The sequence below is a fragment of the Bombyx mori genome, chromosome 20 (genome assembly GCF_030269925.1).
Source record: "Bombyx mori chromosome 20, ASM3026992v2".
Lineage (NCBI taxonomy): Eukaryota > Metazoa > Arthropoda > Insecta > Lepidoptera > Bombycidae > Bombyx > Bombyx mori.
In genome coordinates, this window is record NC_085126.1 from 6,016,146 (window position 1) to 6,041,346 (window position 25,201).

Below are 25,201 nucleotides of genomic sequence, written 5' to 3' on the forward strand. Positions count from 1 at the left end.
CTTGTACGACGCAGTCCAACCATCTGAGTTGGGACCTGAAACCATTCCACTTACCCAAACTGAATTTACCTTAACAGCACAATTTCTGCGCCTTGCGACTCTTTATTTGTCAAAATTGGTGTGAAAATGCTTCTGAAACGGCCATTAGTGACGGAGACCAACCTCAATCAGGTAGACTACATCATATAAAAGGTAGTAAACAAGGTACTTTTGGAGCCTTCATGCTTCGTATTAATTGGTGATTTACGATTTCCGGAAATACTTAAGAGCTACACCGTGACCACTCTCCTACTATTGCAAATATTCTGTTACTATAAGAATCGACTATTATAGATCTCCTTCGTAATCTAGTAGGAAACAGAAAAAAAATAGAGAGAAACGATCACAAAAAGGCTACTAGGAACATCTGAACAAATATCATATGTTTCTGCGAACTAGTTTAGGCCATTCAATATAATTAACCCAAATATATGTACAATCTATATGTATGTATGTATTTACGTATGCAATTTCACAATTTAAGCAATGTAGCATTGAATATTGTTCCTCCCATAGGCATAGCCCACTAAGTTTCTTGCCGGATCTTCTAAATGGGTCGCGATTAGTATCCGGTGGTAGATTCGCCGAAGCGCTTCTCTTGCTAAGGCAGATACTAACGCGTTCACGCTGATCCCCCCGCTGATGTCCAACGAAGCCGGAATAGTCCTTCGAGACTATTAACGAATAGGAAAGGGGGAAAAATAAGCTTTCAAAAAAAACCATAAAATCGCCTATGTTCCAATCGAGTGATCATTTTTAATATTTGCGTGAAATACAATCTATTGCATGGCATAGAATGCAAATGGTACCAAAAAATGAATTATCATTTTTAAATAATAAAGCTATTTTCAAATATGTATGTTGCGTAATTCATAAGCAATTATAAAATTATGACCACTTTGAGTGATTGTGATGTGTCAATGCGCCAATTACTTCAATTGAAATGATGTCTGCTGCTGAGCTTTTGCTGGAGACTTCACTTAGAATTTGTTAGTTATTTGAGCACAACACTAATAAATGCTAGCAACACTGTTTGCACACATGCACACACACACACGTATACACTAAGCATACACTTTACCTTTGGTCAAGGCGTAACGATCAGCTTTTTTTCAAGGGGTTTTATGACCTGGTAACTAAGACCTTTAAGTCATGTCTTATTTTAATTCATATTCTTATTTTTATGAATAATGTATGGAGTGAAATGAAATTAAATGAAGATGATTAATTTGAGACATTAATCAACTGGGATGAAATTAAATGAAATAAGATGAGATGATATGGGATGACATATATTATAATCTCAGTAAAATGGTGGTCATTTACTGAGATTTTTTCAGTAGACTTTTTGGAGGATCCCGAAAAGTTACGTCCAGCAGCTTTGTTTCATTTTCCCACATTTGTGCACTTTCATAGATATTAAACAGTTAATAAGCCACCGTTATTATACATTTAAACTTGAAGAAACACTAAATAGACAAAATAAAACAAATCACACAACTTCATTCCTCGTGTTCCCGCCAAAAAGTCTGTAACGATTAGCGTGTTCGATATATTGCAACAATCGAAAAAATCACAATTAGTGCAAAATTACAATCAAGCTACGAATAACTCGTTCCCCGACTGATTTGACGGGACTGACGTGGTGGCTTAACTTCGATTGTTTAAACTCAATTTAAGTTTACCGCCATAGAAAATACTCGAAAACCCATAGAGACAGTTTTGCCACTAAAAATTCGTTTTTGGCATTTTGAAATTGTCCTTTACTACAAAGCGGATTCTGAGCTCACACAGTAAGCACCATTAAATATACTTCTGTCGCGCACGTACCTATTATTTCTGTCTGATACGCACAACGATTTATAAAATTCAAATTAACACCAAATTATAATCATTTCAATTCAAGATTGAAGAACTAAATATAGTTATTACCTACTCAGTGCAATATAGAACTGAAACCAATATATATAATTCAAAGCATCTTGTCATTTTCATTAAAATACTTACTCTATGGTTTTTGCGCCCATGATGTTCATTGAAAGTAATTCGTGTTTCGCGGTATTCTTTGAAGACACAATGTTTTTGGTGCAAACACTAGAGATTGTTTGGTTTTCTTGTCAATCCATTACACGTAAGCAAATGATAGCGTTCCTATGCTCTTAAATATTTATGATTATCTTAAAAATTAAAATGTTTGAACGATAGCGTTGACCATTTTTTTTGTAGTGTATAATTTCATGTTTGATATTCAGTCGCCATTATGACGAATTAATATAAAAATGCTCCTTATCTTCAAACCGAAATCGATGATTGGTTCGCGGCATAAATAAATAGACAAGATGTAATAGACTACCCCCTTTTTTAACGCTGGGGATTCCCGATCTAGGGGTTAACAAACCGGGCTTCCGCCAGACTCCGGCGCTTCCAAAGAAGAAGAGGAAGATTGAGGTCCTCCTCTTCAAATTTCTCGAGGCATGAGGCACCACCCCTGCGGTCTAATAGCTCGTTCTATCACCAGTAAATCCGGGTGGCGATCATAGGATGAAGGAAATAAAGACGAAAATGTTAATACTGCGGAAGCATTATGAAAATACAATAATAGTCAAATCAGATTGTATTCTATTTTCTGAGTAGTCCAATCAAATGTTTTCAATAAGATTATTTAGCCTAGCCTATTTTATGAGTCCCCAGCGACAGATATTAATTAATTGTGAACAAAGGTCTATGATATTTTATGTGTTGTTATGTCTCGATTCCACCCACTCCAGTATTACCAGTAAGAGTAAGGTGCACCCATATCTACTGAGCTAAGTGATGGCCTTCAATTAACTAATTGTTCACCTCAAAGTTACGAGAAATTACGTCAATAGACCGAAATGACATTGCTTACACAAAAAATTCGAACTGACAAGAACCTAGAAGAATTCTGTCGGGCAATGTGAAATTATTAATCAAAATGCATTTTGTTTTCATATACCTTAATTTACTCTCCTTACATCGTCTTCGAAGAGCATTGACCCTATGCTGTGCGATGCCATTAAAATAATTTCTTTTTTCGTGGAATCTTTTTATCTTTTGTCCAAAGATCGGCAGCATCGGGACTACGGCATCTTTTGGCGCTGATAACCTCTTAAGATCGACTGTAATTTAGTGTAGCCAATAAACCAAAACGTTTTAAAATTATTTATCTAATTGTTTTCTTTACGATAGTAACAACGTTCATTAGTGTAGACTAATTAAAATATGAATACAGTTGTAAACTCATTTCTATTTTTAGAAAACTGTTTTATAGTTATTTTGTTTTTGCTGGTAGATGAGGACCGACGCTCTCCCGGTTCAAAGGGAGTAATATTTTTTTTTTATTGCCCTTGTAGGCAGACGACCATACGGCCCACCTGATGGTGAGTGGTTACCGTCGCCCATGGACTTCAGCAATGCCAGGGGCAGAGCCAAGCCGCTGCCTACCGTTGAGTACTCTCCACGGAGTTAAGTAGGATTGAGATATCCAATGAGAGTAGGTACCTTTATATCCTGAACGGCGTATGCACATGTAAAGTAATACAAAATACTTTCGTATACAGTGTGTATTAAAACAATAATCAAAAACCGAAGACATATCGAAATGGTGATCCGTATTACCATAATATAATATAATCGCGAGAGCATCGGTATCGCAGGATCCGACTGATGCATGACCACGACCACTCTGTCAAGAGTGTACGAATAGGAAGAAGATTACCATAATACTGAAGGAACTATGATCAAGGAATTGTATTTTTATTATTTTTTTATCGCTTAGATGGGTGGACGAGCCCACAGCCCACCTGGTGTTAAGTGGTCACTGGAGCCCATAGACATCTACATCGTAAATGCGCCACCCACCTTGAGATAAAGTTCTGAGGTCTCGGTATAGTTACAACGGCTGCCCCACCCTTCAAACCGAAACGCATTACTGCTTCACGGCAGAAGTAGGCAGGGTGGTGGTACCTACCCGTGCGGACTCACAAGAGGTCCTACCACCAGTTGAAAACTGTTTTATTGGGTTTTTGAAATTACACGCAATGCAATCAAAAATCAGTTGAGGCCTTGATTTGCACTGGCTCTGTTCGATTTAGAATGCGTGTTCAAGAGCGCCTTTATTCAAACGGCAAGTGCTTGAGTAAGTAAATTAACTTTTTTTTCTTCATCTAAGTTCTTTACTGGTGGTAGGACTTCTTGTGAGTCCGCGCGGGTAGGTACCACCGCCTTGCCCATTTCTGCCGTGAAGCAGTAATGCGTTTCGGTTTGAAGGATATGGCAGCCGTTGTAACTATACTGAGATCATAGAACTTCTATCTCAAGGTGGTAAATGCCTATGGGCTCCAGTAACCACTTAACACCAGGTGGGCTGTGGGCTCGTCCACCCATATAAGCAATAATAAAAAAAGAAGTTAATATAGTTGTTTATTACCGCTTCGATTTTAAGTACGGCCCTTTTACATACACGACGACACGTTGATACAATAACAATGATAATTAATTGTCTGGTCTCTGCTTTTGCAAAACTAAATTGGATGATCCACGATGTGGGAGCTCGCATTCATGTTCCTGAATAAACCATAAAATATTCCTTAATTAAATCAAGAAATGCAAGTGCGTGTCAGTGTAGTAGTAGTAATTAATTAACGGCAGACATAGGTAGGGTGGTGGTGCCTACCCGTGCGGACTTACAAGACGTCCTACCACCAGAAATTACGCAAATTAATAAATTTGCGGGTTAAGTTTTTATTACACGATCTTATGCCTTCACCGTGAAAGTCAATCGAATTTAGGAACTGGATCGCATTGATTTAATCCGCATTTGAGTCGACTATTATCAAAGCCGGCAATGTGACTTTTGGACAATTATTGGTAAATCAGAAAAACGAATTATTGACTTTGTATTCCATTGGCAGTCACAAAACTCTTCTGAACGACATCTTAGATAAATAACAGGTTAAGTATTAACCTTTATTTCATGCAGGTTTTGAACCGTATTCTTTGAAGGAGACGATTATATTCAAATCAATCTGTATTGACATATCAATAACATTTTTTTGTCCAAATGCACAGATTGCCACCTTTGATAATAGACGACTCATTTAGCGAACATTGGAAGCGCAAAAAAGAAGCTTTTATTGCATTTTATAATATATTTAAGCATTGTAACTCGAAATTAAATAAAACTTCAAATTCTTCTTCATCTTGTTTTTTTATTGCTTAGTTGAGTGGAGGAGCACACAGCCCACCTGGTGTTAAGTGGTTACCGGAGCCCATAGACATCTACAACGTAAATGCGCCACCCACCATGAGATATAAGTTCTAAGGTCTCAAGTATAGTTACAACGGCTGCCCCCACCCTTCAAACCGAAACGTATTACTGCTTCACGGCAGAAATAGGCAGGGTGGTGGTACGTACTCGCGCGGACTCACAAGAGGTCCTACCACCAGGTCGTTCCCTCACTGCTGAGGATTGCGACCACATGGGACTTTCTTTCACAGTGTTCGATCATGGATGGCATGGCCCGTTGGTATAGACAATCACCAACCGCTTTCTTTACCAGATCTGATCATTGGTTGGTGTTCTGCCCACGGCGCGCTTGCCCTCTATGCGACCCGAAATTATGAGCTTCTCTAATTCACGTCTGGGAGACCGCAAACAAACTTCAAATAGAATACACATTAACATTGGAACAGCGGAAATTCCCAGTTACGCGGTGCGGATTTTGGCAACACATAGACATAGAAAGGTCGAGGACGTTTGTATTATGGCACTGAGTAAATATTAATAGTGAAATAATAGGGAGGAATGAGGTTTCTGGGACTTGGAAGTGTGAACTGATTGTCTTGTTTATTGACAACGTTTACACAGTGTTTTACTAGAAATGGATTTGTTTTCTTGTTCATGGATAGCCGAGAAATACCAGGACTACACAGATGTGTCGCTCTATACCGCCCAGAAATATCTTCAAACCTCATTTGTGTGAAGGATATGTCATAGCTCTTCGAACACCGTAGTTCATTTTTTTTTATTGCTTAGATAGGTGGACGAGATTACAGCCCACCTGGTGTTAAGTGGTTACTGGATCACATAGACATCTACAACGTAAATGCTGCCACCAACCTTGAGATATTTTAATTCTAAGGTCTCAGTATAGTTACAACGGCTGCAGTAACAGGCAGGACGGTGGTACCCACCCGTGCAGACTCACAAGAGGTCCTACCACCCGTAATTAATTACGAAAATTATAATTTTACGGGTTTGATTTTTATTACACGATGCTATTCCTTCATTGTGGAAGTCAGTCGTGAATATTTGTTAAGTATTTCATTAGAAAAATTGGTACACGCCTGTGGGATTCGAACACCGGTGCATCGTTAGGTATGAATGCACCGGACGTCTTATCCTTTAGGCCACGACGACTTCGCGGGTCTCTCTGAGTCGAATAATACGTGGCAATATTGGAAGCGAGCTCACGATGAGCGCGGTGTCTCCATGTAGCATGGATGAAGTCTGCTCCACTAGTTAGTGGTGCGATGATGATGATTACAAGGACATAGCCTACCTATCTTAAGTGATTATTGTAGTGCTTTGGTATGCTTAAAGTTTTAAAAATGCTTAACACTTGTGTAAATACTGTGTGCTCTTAAGTGGCCAGGTATGCTCATGACACTAGACAAAACAGCTGAAGTCGCTTATTCTTCTTTCATTCTTGAACCTTGTTTAACATTGTGTAAAATTCGAACCATTGTTGTTTCTTAAAGGGGCGTTCAATTTTCGTACTTTTGGCTAATGATTGTTGAGTTATAAGGGGAAGCAACTGATTGCTCCTTTCGTCTTTGAAGTGCTAAACCGTCATCTGTGAAATGTATTAGTAACTGTTACCCAAACGCCGATCGAGCATAACCGGCGATAGTTCGATCGATAGTTTATTCAGCACGTCATTGTATACCTCTCTCACCGTGTCATTGTATACCTCTCTCACCGTTCGGAAAGGGACTTCACAATATCCTACCAGTAATAAATTGGGAAATTTTTATTGTTACTCTGGAATGGATCGCGAATGACCTAATTGCGACAGGTGGGCTCAAAGGCTCAGTCATACGGGAAAGGCTTGCTAATAATTGCCCGACCGCCCCAAGAAGAATTCTAGCAGCTCAAGTGTAGCTTCTAACGCGAGTGCATCTACAGATGGTTCGGAATCGTCAGCCACTGAGGAGCTCTGCAGTGGGTTTTAATGGCATTACATTCATAGTGGAAGTCATACTTGATTCCAGTGTCGAAACTTTCCAAATATTTCTCGAGATATTCAAATCTGTATAGGCTAGCTTTTATCGCGGTCTTTGAGCGCGGCGACCAAATCAAGAAATTTTGTAACGAAAATAAAACCTAACACCCCTACTCCGCCTACCATGTAACTCGCGTTCAACATATTCACACGTTGCGCTTGTGTAGTGTTTGTGAATAAGCGCGCGGCGTAATGTCGCACTGCATGCGCATCATGAAAAGTCTGCCCATCTCTCTCTCGCGCGGTCTAGCTTATGAGTGTGAAGGGTACACCTAATGTTTTGCTTTTGTTAATGTTTATAAATATATCGTGTTCTTATTTTATTACTGTTTTAATATTAAATTATTATTGTCTAATTATAATTAAATAAGTTGATAAGAATGCTATGTAATAGCTTTACCGCGGCAGTCCCCGAGTGTCACACGTGTTTTTACTATAATAATATGTAGTATATGTTACCTATTAAGTTTTAGTAATGTTTTTATTCATCATCATTATTAACACACAGCTATGACAATTTGCTTTTTCGTTATATAGATTGTTTTATTTCGAACAAAACACGAGATTATTGAACTGCAAATAAAATACAATATAAAATATATTAATGTAACAATGGGTTCATTAACGAAAATGTGACTGGAGACACGTCATAAAGGCTTTTATAAAACAAAGAAAAATACCTAATTGTAGGCTTGAAATCGTCGGTCGCCATTTGTAGATTCCGTAAATGCAGCTTAATTGCAAACTGAAAGAAAAGAAAAATTGAATTGTAATTTGTTATAAAAAATTACAGTCAATAAAAATTGATGTTTTTATCATTTTGATTCTTATACTTCAAATGTTATATTTAAAATGCGTTTAACATTATAGACCCCTCTAGTAGCAGTTGGAAGTATAGGAGAGTTGTTCAGATTATTTTGTTGTGTTGAGCAGAGTAAAATTTAGTTGATACTAGTTGAGCTACGCTGTGGCTCATGGGAAATACAGACTGGGAAGGTAAATCCTTTTAAAACTCTTAAGAAAAAAGAACCACAACGTTATCAACCTTGAGGTTTCTGGGATATGGATCTATATTAAACTTTATTATTATTAAAAAATAAAATATTTAGCACACGTTTTAGCTGTAAGATGATATCAATATTAGATATATTATGTGCTTAATATTTTATTTTTAATCTAAATAGCTAAATAGTTAGGACACTAAACTCGACTTGGTTAGCGGCATTTCAAAGTAAATTTCTAACAAAGCACTACAAAGCATATATTTTATATTTCATAGTGGAAGCTATATATTTCATATTATATGTAAACGGTATATTATATATGTTTATTGTATGTATATGTTTTCTATAGTAATGTATTGTCTATAGTACACCGCAATATACCTGCAATATTTTTCTATTTTCCAGAATTTCTGTAAATTAAACGGTTGTCTGGAAAAGATCGCTTTTAGCGATAAGGCCGCCTATTGTACAAATATGTCTGCTTTTTGACTATTTTTTGAATGTAAATTGTGTTTTGGTGTGCTATAAAGTGTATTCTTAAGCGGTAGGATGCGGCTTGTGTCTGCCCCTGGGATTGCCGAAGTTCATGGGCGACGGTAACATTCACCATCAGGTGGGCCGTATGCTAGTCTCCCTACAAGGGCCATAAAAAAATTATCTCTGTCTCTCTCTATAAAGCGACCTACTGATTTTCTCGTCGGACCTTCTCTGTGGTTAAAAAGCCGCAACATTGTAGCAATCCTGCATTATTCACGAGGACCGACTCCTCGTAAATAATCCAGGATTACTTTAGCAGGAGCGGCGCGCATTTTAATATTTTTAAAATGTGTGAATGCCATTTATTATTCCATGTATTATATAAAATTAATCATCATTCCATTTATCTTATATTATTACTTCATTTATAACGTTAGTAAGTACGAAGTAAGGCCAGACGCGACCAATTTATTTTAATAAAAGACAGTATCTGAGAAGTCTTGTAAAAAAAAAAGAAATGTAAATGACTTCATATTTTTTCCATAGCGTAATAAAATCTCATTCCACATCAAAACAAATCAGTAATCAAACGTCTTCAAAGCAATGTAGAAGCTAACGTTGTTAATTCACAGTTATCTAGAAACATCTGCTTGCAAACCAATATTTCAATCAGGCGGCTGAATCTTGAATCCGTGTAGACGGCGACCCTTCTCAATTGAAAGTGCAGGAATGCCAATTCAGAGCCTTGTTGTGCGGAGGCCTTTTCGTAAACAAATAAATTAAGGTTCATTCTTAGATTTGTGTTATTGTTACTGCCGTTAATGTTATGAAATTTTAATGGACTAAAAGAAGTAGAATTTGAAGTAGAAATCTTTGTTGATTGTAATTCTAAAATACTATTTTTATTGTATCGTAATTGAAGTCGTCGAGTATAAGACGCTCGGTGTGCTTGTATAGAGCCATGCAACTGTATTGATGATGTACGAATCCTGCAGGAAAGTACTAATTTTTCTAATGGAATATGTATTTAATACACTTTCACGAATGTTTTCCGCGATGAGCGTCTTGTAAAAAGAATATACCCGCAAAAATTTTAATTCTCAGAATTATTGATGTTAGGGTGTCTTTTGAGCACGCACGGGTAGGTACCGCCACTCCGTCTATTTTTGTCGCGACGTGAGTTGAAGCCATGGGTTGAGGCCAATTTGAAGGACAGGCCAACTGTTGTACTATAGAACTTATACGTTGTTGATCTCCATGGGCTCCGGTAACAACTTAACATCAGGTGGACCGTGAGTTCGTTCAGAAGTCTAAAAAAAAGCTAAAACAATCACATGGCCATAACTTTTGTGATTGTTTTGTATTTTGAGTGAGTTTTGAAGATTATCACCAATAACGATGTTAGTGCTAGTCACATCTGACACTACACACTGTTACATTTGACTAGTCTTTGTACCTTTGTAGGACCTCTTGTGAGTCCGCGCGGGTAGGTACCACCACCCTGCCTCTTTCTGCCGTGAAGCAGTAATGTGTTTCGGTTTGAAGGGTGGGGCAGCCGTTGTAACTATACTGAGATCTTAGAACTTATATCTCAAGGTTGGTGGCGCATTTACGTTGTAGATGTCCATGGGCTCCAGTAACCACTTTACACCAGGTGGGCTGTGAGCTCGTCCACGCATCTAAGCAATAAAAAAAAAACTTATGTAGTCATCGGCCTATAGCAGTCCACTTCTGGACATAGACCTCTTCAAATGCACGCCACTGAACACGGTCCTCGGCTTCTCTCATATAACTCTTGCCAGCCACCCTGCATAGATCATCACTCCACCGAATCTGAGGGCATCCTCCACTATGTTTGCCAATTCGCGGACTCCACTCAGGAACACGTTAACCCCCAACACCTATCGGCTCTCCGGCTAATATGTCCAGACCATTGCCACTTCAGCTTAATCATCCTCTGTGCTATGTCAATAACTTTGGTTCTCCGTCGGATCACCTCGTTCCGGATTCGATCCTTCAGAGAAACCCCAAGCATAGCTCTCTCCATAGTGCGCTGAGCGACTTTAAACTTGTGGACCAGCCCAATCGTGAGTTGATCTATAATCTGATTAGGATATCGTACATTTTGGCCCCAAATGACATCATAATGAGAATTCAACAGAGGTCTATCTGTCTGGTGAGGAGCTGTCTCATTATTGTACAGTGGCTATATTATACTGTGAAATCTAAGTAAAAGGCAGAGAAAAGTTCAGTCACAAACTTTGCAATGCATCGTGAATAACTAGTACGTAATTATTCATTATAGAAAACATATGTTTTGCTCAATCTATCATCATTAACCCTTGAATAAAAGGTGATTGCCGATAAAGCTTGTTGGATAAATTGTTTCATTGTTATCTGCTTCTTGACAAGATCAGATTGAAATTAATTTATACTTGCAGTCAATTGAGATGCGTCAATTTCCTTTTTTTTATTTATATCCTGCCATAAATAGAATAGCGCTATGAATTGCGATATTGATTGGCTTGATTTTGACTGTTTGTTTTCGTAAAAGTTTAATCTAGAACTATTTTTGCTCAAAAACAATAAGTCTTGTCCATTGTGCTCGAGGGAGGGTTTTGGGTGTAATGCGAAAAAAACGGGAAGATAATCTTAATATCGTCAATAATCTGATAACAATACGCATTTCACATGATCCAATTCAAAAAATTACAATTTTTCACTTGAATGAATTCGTAATTCGTTTTTCAGCTTTTTACTCCGCCGTTTCAACTATTTAAATGTTTTTGGATAGAAAAAAATAGATTTCATAAGAGTTAAAATATAATTTAAATATAATATGTATTGAACATTTTCAAATTGAAACTGGAATACCGAAATTCATGGATTCCCGACCTTTTGGTGTCAAAAGATTCTAAATAAGAATGTTGATTTTAATGTTTTGTCCTCAGTGGTTCTTCCGGTATTCTCGTATGGTGCAGCGGTGGGATGGTTGTCCCCCATGGGACCCCGGCTGATGGCCTCCGACACCCCTGCCTCGGAACCCGTTCACGCTGACGTAATATCCTGGATGGCTTCCGTGGTTTATCTGGTTGGTACACCTGCGGTTTTCCTGTTCGGATACATCGTTGACAACTATGGGAGAAAGAAGGCTCTGATGCTGACCTCGTTTTCAATGGCTGTAAGTTGAATATAGTTCTAATAAAGGTCTTACGTTTCTTTCTTTCATAATTAATTTCAATAAAAAATTGTCTTATAAATTTGAGCTAATAATCGTTTTATTATTCATACATAAAACACTCTAAATTGAAGGCTATAGTTACGTCCCTATTTATTCTTTTTAATGTGGTTTGTTATTTGTTGTTCGTATTCGCGGGATATTTTCACTCCGAATATACAAAAGATAAACACACCATTTCAACAATATCTATAATATGTCATATATCAATATTAAAATATAAACTAAAAAAAGAGAAAACAACGCTAGGCACTAGAAGACACAAATTAAAACTAAAACTAGAGGTCCCACAGTAGTCGAAATTCGACTATAATTAATTGGAATTGTACACTATTATGATTGTAGTTAATACTTCTATAGTCACAAATTTCGCTAAGACTACACTTTAAAAAATATTAACAAAGGCAAACAATATTTAATCTATTCTCAATTTGACAACAGACGCCAAGAACAAAAGTTTGACAATAAATAGTATGCATGCGTGTGTGCGTCAAATACATGGCATGTAGTGTGTGTAATGTTTTCTTTATTGATTTAATGTATCTTTTATGCATTATTTAAAAAATATATTGCATTGTGCACTTCTTCTCTATATTCTCTGTAAGTGTGGAAAATTTCATACTCCTCCGTCCGCGCAATTTTCGTAAAAAGGGATACAAAGTTTTTGCTTCACGTATTAATATATAGATTACGTTTTTACATTCAACTTAAATCGACGCGCGCGAATCTTGTTGCATGACGTCACGGGACCCTGCGCGTTCGGAAACTCCGATGACGCCCGAGTGCAACCGAATGTTGCACGCTACAAATAGCTTTAATTAGATATAATCTTGTTTTTAGGCATGTTGGGCTTTAAAGCTGTATTCCACGGAGACCTGGGCTCTAATCACGGCACGTGCGATCATCGGCTTAGGGGTCAGCGGCTCGTATGTCGTCACGCCTCTCTACATCAAGGAAATAAGTGAAGATTCCATCAGGGGGACCCTCGGAAGTCTCGTGGTCTTATCGCAAAACCTAGGCAACCTAGCCGTTTATATATTAGGCGAATACCTGAGCTATTACACGACCCTGTGGATATGTTTGGCAGTGCCGCTTTTGCACATGCTTGTGTTCACGACGATGCCCGACACTCCGTCGTACTTACTGAAAAGTGGTAAAGTTGAGGTGAGTTTTTTGAGAACGTTTACTAGAGAATCATTACTGGTGGTAGGACGGCTTGTGAGTCCGCACGGGTAGGTACCACCACCCTGCCTATTTCTGTCGTGAAGCAGTAATGCGTTTCGATTTGAAGGGTGGGGCAGCCGTTGTAACTATACTGAGACCTTAGAACTCATGTCTCAAGGTGGGTGGCAGCATTTACGTTGTAGATGTCTATGGGCTCAGGTAACCACTTAACACCAGATGGGCCGTGAGCTTTTCCGCCCATCGAAGCAATAAAAAATATATTTTTCTTCTGCTTGCATCGTGTTTCTCGGTGCTGAGTGTCGTGACCTTTAGGGAGAAGTTTTGTTTGAACTATGACATTATGAGAATGTTTTAATGAGGTTAAAATTTATGGAGATTGCTTTTCGTTGTTGGTCATAACTAAGCTGGATGGATTGAAATAAAATGGAATGAAATAAAACACATATTGATTGAAAATACTTTAGTCTTTAATCTCGAATTATATTAAAATTAAAAATATTAAATATATTAATAATATTAAAAAACTTAACAATTATAACAGTAATGAAAATTGGTGAATATGTGTCTTAGGAAGCTCGCGATGCTCTGGCCTGGCTGCGATGCCGCGATAGCTCCGAAGCCGAAGTGGACAGCGAGCTGCAGAAGCTGTTAGTTGAGCTGGAACAAAGCAAATCTGGAAAATTTGTCAGCGCTGTCAAAACTCTAAGTAAGTGGTAACTTAGTTATAAGTCTTGTCGTATTTTTCATAAGGTTTACAAACATAATACTAGCTTCTTTTTTTATTGCCTTAATAGGTGGACGAGCTCACAGTCCACCTGGTGTTAAGTGGTTACTGAAGCCCATAGACATATACAACGTAAATACGCGACCCACCTTGAGATATAAGTTCTAAGGTCTCAGTCTTAGACTCTCTTAGGGAGAGCTGTGTGTCTGATTGTAGGTTTTACTGCGGAATTCACGCTAAATTTCCCGGTCTAGAGTAGGACGTCGGACGAGAGTGCAGGAGATTCAGTTAGTCGGTAGGTCACCGAGTTCCACATATCCGGGAATTTCGTATGAGATTCGGCAATCGACCCAAGAAGAAAAAAAATACTGGTGTTGGGCGTATCATAAACCCGGACGATTAGGTATCATTTCCGCAGCGGAGCATTGATGATTACCGATTTGCAGGGTTCATTTCATGTTTCAAGATGGGAGATATATGAGTCGTCTATTATCAAAGGTGGAAATCTGTGCATTTGGACAAAAAAAAAGTATTGATATGTCAATACAGATTGATTTGAATATAATCGTCTCCTTCAAAGAATACGGTTCAAAACCTGCATTAAATAAAGGTTAATAGTTAACCTGTTATTTATCTAAGATGTCGTTCAGAAGAGTTTTGTGACTGCCAATGGAATACAAAGTCAATAATTCGTTTTTCTGATTTACCAATAATTGTCCAAAAGTCACATTGCCGGCTTTGATAATAGTCGACTCATATCTTTGTAGATAGATAAACTTTGATACATGCTTATATATTTTTTATATTTTTATATTTTTACTGGTGTAGGACCTCTTGTGAGTCCGCACGGGTAGGTACCACCGCCCTGTCTGTTTCTGCCGTGAAGCAGTAATGCGTTTCGGTTTGAAGGTCGGGGCAGCCGTTGTAACTATACTGAGACCCTAGAACTCATATCTCAAGGCCTGTGGCGGTATTTACGTTGTAGATGTCTATGGGCTAAACTAACCACTTAAGACCAGGTGGGCTGTGAGTTAGTCCACCAATCTATGCAATAATATTTTTTTATATATTTTGCCTTCGATTGAATCATAGTCAAGTTTGCACGTGTTCCCTTGACGCAACATTTCATTAATCGTATGCAAACAGAGGACGTGTTAAAGGGATGTGGAGAGTGCTCTCCAAACACGATCGGTTCTCGGGCCGGTAGCGAGGCTAACGTTAATGTTTGCACAAGCGATGCTTCTCAAATAATAAAATTGACAGTGAAATATTGATTGATATGTATATTTTTATTGCCCTTGTAGCGGGACGAGCATACGGCTCGCCTGATGGTGGATGGTTACCGTCGCTCATGGAAGTCGGCAATGCCAGGGGCAGAGCTTAGCCACTGTCTACCGTTGCTTAGTCGCTGCCTACCGTTAGATAGAATTATATAAAGGATTATTTTTTTATTTATGTATTTTTATTCATAAAATTATTTTTCCACTAGCGACCCGCCCTCGCTTCGCTTCGGAAACATTAAAACACACATGAAACCAAAAAAATAAATTAAATTTTTTTTTTTAAAAGTAGCCTATGTTCATCAGGGACAATGTCGGCTTCTAATGGAAAAATAATTTTTCAAATCGGTCCAGTAGTTTCGGAGCCTATTCGAAACAAACAAACAAACAAATCTTTCCTCTTTATAATATTAGTATAAATATAGATATTCAAAATATTTTAGAAGGCTCTTGTATTTTCCTTTCTGAGCCGGCGGTACTAGGATAATTATTCTGCTCCGAAACGGTATCGCGTTCTAGTTTCAAGCGTTAGGTAGATTTTATATTTTTATTTTTTTTATTTTTTACTTTTAACTTTTATTTTATACTAGGTGACCCGGCAAACTTTGTTCCGCCTTAGAGGCAATAAATGAGCAGACATTTGATTTTATCATGGTCAATTTCTTATTTGGATAATTAATATAAATCAAAATAGCAAGTATTTTAATGATACTTTATTGGCCGTGTATTTTAGCTGGTATTATTATTGTATTTTCTTGTTCTTCTTCAGTCCTTTCACTCGCAATGTTTCGAATCCTAGTTGCATTACGGCTTCGTCGGGAAAGATTTGATAGTGCTGGTCGCGGCATGGCTTTCTAAATGATTACCTATCTCGGCACAATAAATAGAAATTCGAAACAAACACATCAACCGGTCAACTTCAAAATTCTACTATAGACGGCCGTCTGGTGTAGTGGTAAGTGACATGGTCACTACACAAGGGGGTCGCGGGTTCGAATCCCGCCAAAGGAAGATATTTGTATGATAAATATAAATGTCTTTTCCAGGGTTATGGATGTATATTAAATATATGTATGTTTATAATAAAAATCTTACATTTATATCCGTTATCTGGTACCTGTAACACAAGTTCTTTACGAACTTATCACGGGACCAGTTAACGTGGCGTGATTGTTAGTAAATATTTATTTATTTATTATTATTATTATTTATTAATTAGCCATAGACTACATTACGTTTAGCTGTCAGTTGCGTTTTGTTATTCCATATCAGTTGCGTTTTTTTATACCACGTTTTATGTCGCGTCCCACGGGAGCGTGATAAAAAGTATCCTATGTCCTTCTCCTAGTTCTAAGCTACCTCCTCACCAATTTTCAGCCAAATCAGTTCAGCCGTTCTTGAGTTATAAATAGTGTAACTAACACGACTTTCTTTTATATATATAGATTAGGGTTGAGACTTCTTTTTTTTTATTGCTTAGATAGGTGGACGAGCTCACAGCCCACCTAGTGTTAAGTGGTTACTGGAGCCCATAGACATCTACAATGTAAATGCGCCACCCACCTTGAGATATAAGTTCTAAGGTCTCAGTATAGTTAGAAATAGGCGGGGTGGTGGTACCTACCCGCGCGGACTCACAAGAGGTCCTAACACCAGTGATTACGCAAATTATAATTTTGCGGGTTTGATTTCTATTACACGATGTTATTCCTTCACCGTGGAAGTCAATCGTGAACATTTCTATGGGTAGGTTGTCAAATATACAAATTAACTTGAGCATCCATAAATGTTTTAGTACCGTTTTTTATTAAACGGATGTATTAGTATTTCACTAACTTAATCGTGAAATGTCTGAAACTATTATTCTAATCATTTTATGAAATACTAGCTGTACCCGTCCGCTTCGCTGGGCATTAAAAATTCTCAAAGATTCTCATCATTAACGCCCCCGCAACTGGTGTAGGGAATCCAACACTCATAAACATACTAGCCTATCCATTAAGTACATGTATTTTCTACATGGATACCAAGTTTCAAGTCAATCGGATGCACGGTTCAGTAGTTAAAACGGAACATCCGTAAAAACTACTGTAGATTTATATATTAGTATAGATTTAAAATAAAGTATTTGACATATCCATTTTAAACGTACCTATTTGAGCAAATATTGCCGATGATGAACTCAATAATATTTTTGAATAATTCGCTTAGTTTTACTTCCGTAAACGTGATCTGAATGTTAATACAGATTTGACAATTAAAATAATTAACGAATAGGTATTGAATACTAAATTTATTATTATATATTTGAGATTATATTTCTTATATTTATTTTTTATTTACTTAAAATTATATAGCTATATAATAATATAATATATTTTTTTATTAACATCAAAATACAGTTTATCTTAGTTGAAACTATAGCACAAATTGAGTTGCTCTTATAAAGAGAAACAACATTTAAAGGTATTGCTTCACCACTATTTTTATATCTTTTTATATTTTAATATTTCTTATGTTCTTTCTAATGTTTTTATGTTTCAATATTCGAAAATCTATTTATGTCATCTTTATATTATGTTAACCTCTTTAAAGATTAATCGTATAGAGGTTACATATACACCTATTATTTTTATTTTATTATATTATTTTTTATTATTATTTGAGATTATTTTTTTTACATTAATATTTTTGATTTATATTTATTGCCCTTTTCGTGTTGTTCCCATACCGACTCACTACACAGTGTGCGTTTTAAGTTCGGTAAGTTAGGTTAATCTATGTCTAAAGTTGGATGGTTGATTTTATATGTACATATATATCGAGACCGGATTAAAGTATTTTGAAAGTTTAACATCTTTTTATACAAAAATTAAGTCCAAAAGGAAGCTACTAAAGACTATGATTTTTAAGCTTTTTATATTTACAAACTTGCTTATACTCCTGCTAATGTTTAATGTTTACCGAAATCTATAGACATTACAAAAGTAAATAGATACATGAGTTCGAAGTATTAATAGGATTGTATTACGGTTTTCCTATTCAGAATGGATGGATGTTTAGGAGTTGAAATAGGCAAGATGGTAGTACCGATCACACTAGATACTAGATTTGTTAGGATGTAGGAAAAATAGCTTATAGCGCAACTTATGTTGAGTGATCGAGACAAGTACAGGTAACCTCCTTATAACACGGTAGATACATTCCTGCAAAGTCCCGTGTTGTTTGAAACCGTGTTATACATATAAGACTCGAAGTCAGTACAAAAAGGAGAGTAATATTTCTAAATGAAACATCTCAACTATGCCTGTATGTATTATGTTATCTATTACACATAAAAATAAGCATTATAATTTCGGCAATTCTCATATATTGTGTGTTCATAATTTTCTAAATAATTTTAAACAAAAATCTCGTTACCATATTGTTAGGAGTGTCGCGTTTTAAGAGAGTTTTATGGATTTTTTTCTTTTCGTGTTAGAGTGGAACCGTTTTGTAAAATACCGTGCTTATAGGAAGGAGGGTAACCTGTAGGTAGTGGAAATTTCATTAAAACTCAAAAAACGGACATTCTACCATTTAGCGCATTACTGTTTCACGGTAGATACAAAATAGTACGGGAGCTCAAAATATGCCCACATTTTGCGTCTAGTACCTGGGGGTAATGCGAACTTAACATTGAAAAACTTCGACAAAGTAGGTAGGTAGGTAGGTTTTATGGTAGGCAGTGGCTTGGCTCTGCCATTGCTGACGTCCGTGAGCGACGTGGGCCGTATGCTCGTCTGCCTACAAAGGCAATAAAAAGAAAAAACTAAATTTTTTATTGTAACGAATGAAAGTGACGCAGTTTACAAACACGCAACGTTTGTGTTAAAGTTTTCAAACAGTATCGTCGACGAACGTTCAAATGAATTTGAAACTAATTTACAAAGACAGGTGGGTGGCGGCATTTCCGTTGTAGATGTCCATGAGCTCCGGTAACCACTTAACACCAGGTGGACTGTGAGCTCGTCCACCCAACTATGCAATAAAAAATAAAACAATGTACGTAAGATTACATAATCGAATTTACATTTATGCCTAATGAAAATGTTAGAAGTTACTATGTAGTGAATTCTAGTTGCTTATTGAAAATCGAGCCTAACTAGAAAAAAGTTCTAAGGTAACACGCACCAAAATGCCATCGCCATGTAATGTTGTACTTTGGGAGGTGTTAAAGGAAAACGTCTTCTTGCGTGTATTCCATGTTTAATAATTATTAATCCTAGTTTACAATTATGAAGAAGCCTATGTTTCTGGGTGGTCCGCCTTATTAGGGAGACATACGTGATTACAACTGTTAATTATGTTATATACTAAATGCTATGCTATACACTTCATTGGAATCGGTTAAAATTGGTTTTTTGCAAGTAAATTGATCCGAGCTTTTGACGCTGATATGAAAAGCTGCCGGTGTCAAACTAATTGTTTATCCACGATCGTTTCGCGTGGGACGTTGAGCATACGAGCGACGTTGAGCCCTATTAAAGAACTGGCTCCACCGAAATCACCACTGTCCACACAAATAAGTATGATTTATGTCATCGTTCAGTTGATAGACGGGTTTGGGTTGCGCAATGAAACACGTTGCTGGCCACACAGTTAGATTTTTCTTGTTATTTTAACGGTAATCTGCGATTTAGTTGTTGTTTTTGAAGTGAAAACTTCTTTAGAATCGTTGTGATTTCAAACCGGATGCAACGGAAAAAACGACAGGTAAGAGACACAAATACAAAAATGTGTAAGATGAAGGCAGCAAAGAATGAGACAGAAATATACATACTATTTAATACAGCGCCATCTGTGAGATTGTTTAATACTAACGTGTGTATGAAAGCTCTTGTAGTGAATTTTAATTTAGGATTATACGTGAAATTAAAATATCAATTCACAGAAGGCGCTACCTTACAATTATTTACTAATGACAAAATTTTACATATACTTAAGACGTTTAGGATAATTGTATTTTAATTTTGGAAGGTTTCACTTCTACCACGTGTGAATTGCACACGTTTTGTTTTTTTTTTCTTCATCGATAACTACAGCACAGCTCTATGTCGTCCGCGTTAAAATGCAAATGTTGTGTTTGATTTCGGAATTGTTTTAGGTCGGAGCTTAAGTTGTTCCAGAAATATTTGCACGACTTCAAAGTCAAATAAGTATCTTGAATGATTATTTTAATTTTCATCGCGTAATTATTAAGCGATGTTCGAATACCTATTGTATTTTTAAAAGGGTAAACAAGATCGTTTTTGGAATATAATTAATTTTAAACGCCTAAAGTTGTTTAATGATGATCCTTGTCCACAGTATTCGCAACGTCAAAGAAATGGCTAATAACAATATCACGGCTAATACTATCCAAAGATAACATGTTACGGACTTGAATTTATCAATTTATAAATTTGTGTTATTATTGGAAATCGGGGATGTTGTGCACACGAGTGCTTTTACTAGCCTTTTTTACCGGCTCCGGTAATCACTTAACATCAGGTGTAAAGCGTTGTGAGTGAGGTTCACCGATTGATACGATAAAAAAGGAACTTATTTTCCTTTTTTTGCTGCTGCCCCTTATCCGGTGAACTCCTTAGTCGCTACTTGGGACTATTCTAGACGGAAACCAAGTGCAAAGAGAAACACAGGTTTTATTTCAATTAACACACACTAAGCATATATGAGGCCGTCAGCGCAAAAGTGACCTAACCCACAATTTTTCATAATCATGCTTATAATTATGTATATTGTTATTTATTTAAAAATAATAAATTTTGATGCAAAACCGGCATAACCCGCATAGTTTCACCCATAGATAACGGATGGCTTTGTAAACATTATTTTTTGCGCGTGTTGTTTTTTTGCCTACTACCTACTCAATTTCAAATTCATGAAAATTTAAACCTCATTGCTCCGTAATAACTATGGTAAGCTTAGGCCACTTTTGCGCTAACGGCCTCATATGTTTTGTTCATATCATTACAGTATCAGACAGAAATACGTTCCGGGCTTTTCGTATAACCCTCGTGATAACTCTGGCTCGAGAGCTTTGCGGTTGCCTAGCCGTGCTACACTTCGCTTCGCTGATATTCAGCAAGGCCAGCTCGGGCTGGGTGTTGACTGCGAACCAGCAGGCCGTGGTGCTGGGCGTCGTGCAACTGATCGGCTCGTGCACCGCATCGACTCTAGTCGAAAGGACTGGTAGAAAGGTGAGTATTTATTCACATAGATATGTTATACCGAGGCTAAGTTTTAGTAAAGGCTGGCCCGGACTAATAGGTAATCGGTAGGTACATCTCTTTTTTTTCTACCTAAGCTGCTAGCCTTAAGAGGCTATGTCAGCGTAACCGGGCGAGTATCTGAGCTCACGGGGCTCAAACCAGGAGTCTAGCAAGAGCAGTGCTTAGCAGAATCTACCACCGGATCGGAAACGCGACCCACTGAGAAGATCCGGCGAGAAACTCAGGGGGCTCTAGTTCCTCAATTAGAATATATATGATTGTTGTTCGATTTTTTTTTCTTTTATAGCGCTTTAGGTTGTACGATCTCGTGAGTTACCCCGTGCTAATTAAGCGCAGACCTTAGTGTGACGTCACATGATAATACTCAGTTGTGTTTGATATAACGGATATAAATCGCAACCAAACATTACCATACTAAGTGCTATTGCTTTATCTGTTAAGTTTCTTATTATTATTTGGGGTTTGATTATTCTTTCTTGAAGAGAGTATGGTGATTAATGGAACACAAAAACGACTATTGATCACTAAGGGGACGCCACTAGCGCGTTATGTAAAGTTTGTCCACCTTCAAACAGGAAGGCTTCGCAAAGGAAATAGGCAGGATAACAGTAACTACTCGCTTAAAATACTTACCACCTGTTCATACTTGTTTACCATCACAGCACGAAGGTATAGGTAATACTCAAAGAACCCAGAACACAGCTGCGGGGAATCCCCTGATCGCCTGTGTGACAATCACGCGTGGTAAATAATTAAATTATTATTCAAGACAAAAATAATATTGACGTAGAAAAAGATACGAGTACTATTGATCCAAATAGAGTTAGGCGTGCCACCTCGAATTCATTTGAGGTCAAATTATATAAGTTTAGTGGCATCCGCTACAAGATGTCGCTAGTTTCGATACAAAAAAATATTTGTCTTAAAGTATCGCAGTTTCAGGGCTCTGTGCCCACAGTCTGTGTAAAGTATGAAAGTATGAAATTATATATATGATTTCATTAAATTAGTTCAAGAATACCTACGAAATATTTTCTCGATAAATCTATTAAGTAATATTTAAGGTGACTTCAGTGTGCTTAGTGCGAATTTTTTAACGTTTTCGATAGCGTAAAACTTAGCTCATATTTGTATGGAATGGGATCGTTTGCCTACGTTTGCCGCTAGGGACGCTGTTCCAACTGCATATAAAATTGGGCTAACTATTACGCTATCGAGAACGTTAAAAAACTCGCACTAAGCACACTGGTCTATGGATTACATTAACTTAGCAGATACTTTATTGCCTCGATTAGTGTTATGAAGAGTATCGTGTGTTTACTTTCAGCCTCTACTCGGCACGACGTGTTTAGTGTCTGGTATATCGATGTGCGCGTTAGGAGCGTGGTTCTACGCGCAGAGCGTCAGCGCCACCGGCGTGTCGTGGCTGCCGATAGCGGCGTTATGTTTGTGCATCTATTGTGATGCGGCCGGACTGCAACCCGTGCCTTTCGTTATCATGACCGAAATGTTCTCTTTCCAGGTAACTAGACATTTGTCTTATCTCTAGTCATCTGTTTGTAGGCACATGAATGTGCTATAAAAGTCACAAATTGCGTAATAAATAAGTGTTTTTTTTTTATTGCTTAGATGGGTGGACGAGCTCACAGCCCACCTGGTGTTAAGTGGTTACTGGAACCCATAGACATCTACAACGTAATTGCGCTACCCACCTTGAGACATAAGTTCTAAAGTCTCCGTATAGTTACAGCGGCTACCTCGCCCTTCAAACCGAAACGCATTACTGCTTCACGGCAGAAATACGCAGGGTGGTGGTACCTACCCGTGCGGACTCACAAGAGGTCCTACCACCAGTAAAAATGTAAAGTATGAAATTATATATATGATTTCATTAAATTAGTTCAAGAATACCTACGAAATATTTTCTTGATAAATCTATTATGTAATATTTAAGGTGACTTCAGATTTAGATATAAGAACTAGAGTTCCTTGTTTTAGCTCCGCGGTACAGTCACTTCAATAGTGATATCGTTCGCGTGTGCTCTAGTATCGGTTGAGCTCCGCGTGTTCCAACCCCTGGCGGCCTCAATGGGTCTCCATATGGTGTTCTGGCTGTTCTCGGCTGTCTGCATCATCAGCACAGTGTACATAGCTTGCATGGTGCCGGAGACAAAAATGCGAACCCTGGACGAGATCTACACTGAAATAGGTGGCAAGAAACAGAAGGATTGCGAGGCAGACGTCACTAAATTGTAATCAGATATTTCCTTTGCTCTGTTAAAAATTAATGTAAGATATTATTTTCAGTACGTAATCAACTTTATTGTTCAGTTCCATATAAATATTGGACTGTTCTAGATCTAGGCTAATAAATTATAAAATATAAATTCGTATATTTTTCGTAACAACATGGAATTATTTTTATAAAGCTGTAGGTAGGTACATATACTATGAGTATTGCTGTCTATAAGAATAGGTATTTATAAAAATTGACAATTTTAGACCAACATTTTCCTTTTTATTATTTTTTTTTTTTGACATTTACGTTCCGTAGTTTAATCATAAATTGATTATTGTTAAATTGTGTACTTGTTAGAAATTTATTAAATTATTATTTTTATTTATATTATTGACTTCACAGATTTTAGGTTAGAATTGTATTGTTATATTGATTTAAATACTATTTATAGTTATTTTAATTTTATTTCCGAATGTCTCATCTAAAGTATCTTACTCCTCTTTTAAGTAAATAGTTTAAAAACGTTCCTAGTATGAAATATTTCGGCCATTTTAGCGGGAACAAAGAGTGATCTGATAATGTCTGAATTGTTTGAATTTACCACTTTAATGTTTCTTCAGCCTTGATCGTGTAATAAGAATGTAACTGTACTTGATTCTTAAGTCAATTTACGTATCTGTGGATTCCCCCCATTTTACTGAGTTACTAGACTACGTCAGACTAAAAGGTCAAATAACCAAAAGCCGCAATGTACTCTTTTTTGTTTTTCAAAAAATGTGAAGATTTAATTAAACTCAATAAATGAAACACGCTTATTTCTTTGTTTAATTTTACCACCAGGGCCATGAAACTGAGATACTTTAATTTTTTTATATGGAGACTAGCGACCTCCTGTAGCGGATGCTCCTAAACTTATATGTTGTTAAAGTTAAGGTATTTCATTAATGTTTAACTAAACACAGAAATAACAAAATAAAAAATCATACAAGTCTCTTTGTTATAGACAAATTGAAATTGAATATGTGGTTTCAGAAAATTTACAAAATCCTTCATTAAAAATAAAATATAGGATAGGTAATATGATATTGCTATGAGAAACTAATTGAAGCGAAGCCATCTAGTGGCTGATGCCCGTAAACATTTTTTGTTGAGTGTTTGAGTTGCCTATCGGTTTTTTTTTATTGCCCTTGTAGGCAGACGAGCATACAGCCCACCTGATGGTGAGTGGTTACCGTCGCCCATGGACTTCAGCAATGCCAGGGGCAGAGCCAAGCCGCTGCCTACCGCAAATCTATAACTAATTTATGTGAATTATCTATGTTTACCACATTCGAAATTCTGGCAGTAGTCCCTTGCTCCAAAACATGCCGTGCGAGCCAATACACTGCAATACTGCAATAACGCAGTCACCCTCAGACAAAGTGCACAAGTTT

General features: G+C 37.2%; 1 protein-coding gene across 1 annotated transcript in view; it reads left to right on the plus strand.

The window, feature by feature from the left end:
- LOC101742153 (facilitated trehalose transporter Tret1) overlaps window positions 1-24,583 on the plus strand; it is a 28,343-nt gene extending 3,760 nt beyond the window's left edge. The window contains exons 2-7 of the mRNA XM_038018150.2: window positions 11,779-12,008; window positions 12,906-13,229; window positions 13,821-13,956; window positions 21,273-21,496; window positions 22,857-23,051; window positions 23,528-24,583. Of these exons, the coding sequence (XP_037874078.1) occupies window positions 11,779-12,008; window positions 12,906-13,229; window positions 13,821-13,956; window positions 21,273-21,496; window positions 22,857-23,051; window positions 23,528-23,785 (1,367 nt within the window). The 3' untranslated portion in view covers window positions 23,786-24,583. The remainder of the gene's footprint in view (window positions 1-11,778; window positions 12,009-12,905; window positions 13,230-13,820; window positions 13,957-21,272; window positions 21,497-22,856; window positions 23,052-23,527) is intronic.
- Window positions 24,584-25,201: the final 618 nt, after the last annotated feature.